Source organism: Triticum aestivum, chromosome 7B (genome assembly GCF_018294505.1).
Source record: "Triticum aestivum cultivar Chinese Spring chromosome 7B, IWGSC CS RefSeq v2.1, whole genome shotgun sequence".
NCBI classification, from domain to species: domain Eukaryota; kingdom Viridiplantae; phylum Streptophyta; class Magnoliopsida; order Poales; family Poaceae; genus Triticum; species Triticum aestivum.
The window spans coordinates 367,432,303-367,435,717 of NC_057813.1; the positions used below are offsets into that span (position 1 = coordinate 367,432,303).

The following is a 3,415-nucleotide window of genomic DNA, read 5'->3' on the forward strand; positions in this document are numbered from 1 at the left end:
TGCCATCACGGGAGGAGAAGACAAAAGGTGCTCCTCCATGGCGACTACGTCTTAGAGCCAACGTCATCTCGACTCCCTCCGCGCTCACGTCAACGGTAGAGCAAACCACCAATTATGTTCTACATTTTTGCGAAGTATGATGCAACGTCGCGCAAAAACCTTCAAATCGTCTATAATGAAAACTCATCTTGATGGTAACATGAAACTGTGTCGATAGGTCGAGGATGGAATTTAAAGTGGACTTAATAATGAAATCTTATGTTGTCAACGCGCGCACGCACTTATTTTCGAAGTTTTTCACGACATTTTGGCAAAGCAGCACTCGCAGTGGTGCTTGTAGAACTAGAACCTTCAATAAAATTTATCTGGTACCATGTCATACAAACGCAAGGAACAAAAAGAATAGTCACTCAGCGACCATCTTTCGCCGGCCTCTACATGAGTCACAAGCCAAAACTTTCAGGAGTGACGACTTCGAAGCACAACCCAGCGTGATGAATACTGTACAAGGTAACACGTATTTTTCAATTCCCGGAAGTTCACGAAGTTTTGTGTGTCTATCAGCATCGAATAAACTAAGACAGCAAAACATGGATAGCCATGAAAAGGCAGGATCGACTTCATTGAAGTTGGATGTCAAAGATGCTTTTTCAGACCCCAAAACCGAACACTGCACGTATCCTCTGGAAGATGAGCTCTTTCCAGCCTCTCTCGGTGTTCTCCACCACGGTTGAGTTCCCATACCTGCAGTAGGAAATGGCAACACAGGACTTTCATATACAAGAGCCGAAACCGGTATATAGATTAACCAATTCAAAAGTTTAAAGCACAATAACTTGGAAGTACCTGTCTTCCTCTGGCACATCAGTTTGTTTGAGCTTTATTATTGTCACTCCTGACTCAGGCTCATCAAACACCAACCTGACCTGCATTACAGCACAATGAGGTTATGTTCCTGAACGAAAAATGTGACGTTTTATATCTACAGAACATCACTAGCAAGATGAAAAATATCAGCTGGCCAAGCATATTAAGCACTAGTATCATTAGTAAGGCAGCTAGGAAAAGAGACATGGAGCAAGTAGGCAAATAACCATATGCATATTACGGCATGGAGATACATCTGCAAGGAAGGAATGTTAGGCGGCCACTGTGGCTACTCTGACATCCCTTGATAAGTCAGAGGATCTCGTTCCCAAGAATTTACACCGCCCAAATTGAATCAGTATTAATACAGTATAAGGTCAGCATTAGTAGTTCATTGCAAAAAAAAAAAAGATACAATATGAAGTGAAACCATTCTTCTAGCTAGGACTCATTTTCTAAAAATGGTAGACTGGACTCATTAGTCCTTGGATCACTCCACATTGCTGGTAACAGACTAAAATTCTATGGCAACAGGTAGACATTCCTTACACAAGGCCTAGCATTCAGTCCACCTACAAGGCTACAAGGCTAGAATCTGCGAAGATTTCCATGGTAATTGGTACGATATATGAAAATCTCTCCTCTCATCATAAAAACAAAATAGTACTGATCATATGCTGAATTACATCAACCTCAAATGCCATACTAGAGATGCCCATTTTTGCTGAACATGGTGCTACCCACAGATGGTACTTGGCAGGAGGTACAAAGGAGTGAAAAGTAAATTGTAACTGTAAATAGTCAACAGCTCAAGTTCTATGCTTATTACTAGAATTCACAGATGGCCCGTTCTTACCAGCGCGTCTAACTGTATGGAAGTAATAATTCATATAATCAAACATCCAATCTTGTTCATTCATTGTTAGATGAGCCTAAGCTAACTTGGTTCAGCGTGAGCCGATTTCATGCATCCCTATCAAATACCGAACAGATGGATCCCTATCAAATACCGAACGGTGGAGCGGTAAAACTACATAACACAAGCAAGCACAATACCATAATGATGTCTTTAAGCATAGAACTTACTGTAGAATGGACGCCATCAGCCCAGCTCCCAAACCGCCATTTCTGCACGATCAGCTTCCCTTCCTGCAGCTCCTCGTTAACACCTGTGATGGACCCATCAAAGAGGCTAAACTGCCCACCAACATCCTTGCTGATCCTCGCATTGCTCTGTGTGAAACCCTTCCACCTGTTCTCATCCATCAAGATCTCATAGATGTCCTTGGAGCGGCAGTTGAACTTCTCTGTCATCTCGATAGTCTTGAATCCTTCCTTATCCTTGCCATTCGCCTTCTTCTCCTTAGCTGCTGGCGCCTGCACTGGCGCTGCTGTCACCTTCACTGAAGGAGCAGGAGCAACAGCTGCGCCACCGGCCGCCGGGGCGGCCTTGGTGGAAATCTTCTTAGAATCTATCTCGTCCTTGGCGGGGCCACCATTCGCCATGGCGGCGACATAATCCCGGATCTTCGCAATGACCAGAGGCTTGCCATGGGCGATGAAGGCATCCTTGGCCCGGCGCGCGAGGGGGCCGTCGTCACCGCGAACAGTGATGCGGAGTTCGGGGTCCTCGTCGGCGTTCTCGTCAGCGAGGTAGGGTACCTCAGCGGTGCCGGTGACCTTGACGACCCCCGACTCCGTTGTGGCATCGGCCTCCCAGGCGAGCGTGAGGGAAAGCTCGTACCCTGGGATGACCTTGCCCTTGCGGATGTTGACGTAGGCCTCGCCATCAAGCTTGTCGAGGGTGGTGGTGCGGAGGGTGAGGCCGCCCTCTCCGGAGAGGACGGGGAGGCCCGCGAGGAGCTTGGAGAGAAGCGCGCGAGACCAGTCGAGACAGTCGCGCTCCGCCCAGTGCCAGTTGTGGACGTTGGCACCGTCGGCGCGCTCCTGCACGATCCACCGTGCGTCGCCCTCGCCGAACTTCGCCATGGGCTGGGGAGGGGGCTAGGGTTTGGTTGGGCACGATTTGCTTTTCTTTCCTCGGATCTGCGCGTCGTCTGAGCGTACGAAACTGATGTCTAGAGACGGGGAGTTTTTAGAATTGGGGAAGAATTAGGCCCACGGCTGAATCTGGACGGTTCGGTCGTGCGGTCGAATTGTCTGGAATTCTCCTTTTACGAAACAAATAAAATATACTAGTGGTTGGGGCGTTACTCTGTAGCGCCGCTTGAGAAAAAATTATATGTGCATGTTTTTATTTAAAAAAATATATAGAGTCCTCGCTTTTGTCTAAAAAAATATCTTAATAAATCCTCACCTTCATCAGAAAAAAAAAGTAAAAAAGAAAAAAATACCACCGCAGCCTATCCGCGAGTGCCATTTTGCATAACCCTCCATTTAAAAATACCAAAGGTCCTCACCTTCATCTAAAAATTTAAAAAATACATTTAAAAAATAATTCATACCTTCATCTAAAAAGAATTCCAAAAGATTTTCACTGCGGCCAACCAGTTTACGCCACATGGCATAGCTGGTTGGCCGCCCTTCA

At 46.4% G+C, this 3,415-nt stretch overlaps 1 protein-coding gene across 1 annotated transcript; it reads right to left on the bottom strand.

The window, feature by feature from the left end:
- Positions 1–305: 305 nt before the first annotated feature.
- LOC123157497 (activator of 90 kDa heat shock protein ATPase homolog) lies at positions 306–3,053 on the bottom strand. The gene is made up of 3 exons (XM_044575793.1): positions 1,954–3,053; positions 847–926; positions 306–744 (listed from the first exon to the last, which is right to left on the bottom strand). The coding sequence occupies exons 1-3, from the start codon at positions 2,854–2,856 to the stop codon at positions 651–653; spliced, it is 1,077 nt and encodes a 358-aa protein (XP_044431728.1). The 5' UTR covers positions 2,857–3,053; the 3' UTR covers positions 306–650.
- Between the last annotated feature and the right edge of the window lie 362 nt (positions 3,054–3,415).

Bases quoted from the DNA above. Each gene is read 5' to 3' on its own strand.
- LOC123157497 (XM_044575793.1), bottom strand. From the start codon at position 2,856: ATGGCGAAGTTCGGCGAGGGCGACGCACGGTGGATCGTGCAGGAGCGC. The intron at 927-1,953 runs GTAAGTTCTATG...GCTGTAATGCAG, and splicing joins CTGATGGCGTCCATTCTACA to GTCAGGTTGGTGTTTGATGA. The intron at 745-846 runs GTACTTCCAAGT...TTCCTACTGCAG, and splicing joins GATGTGCCAGAGGAAGACAG to GTATGGGAACTCAACCGTGG.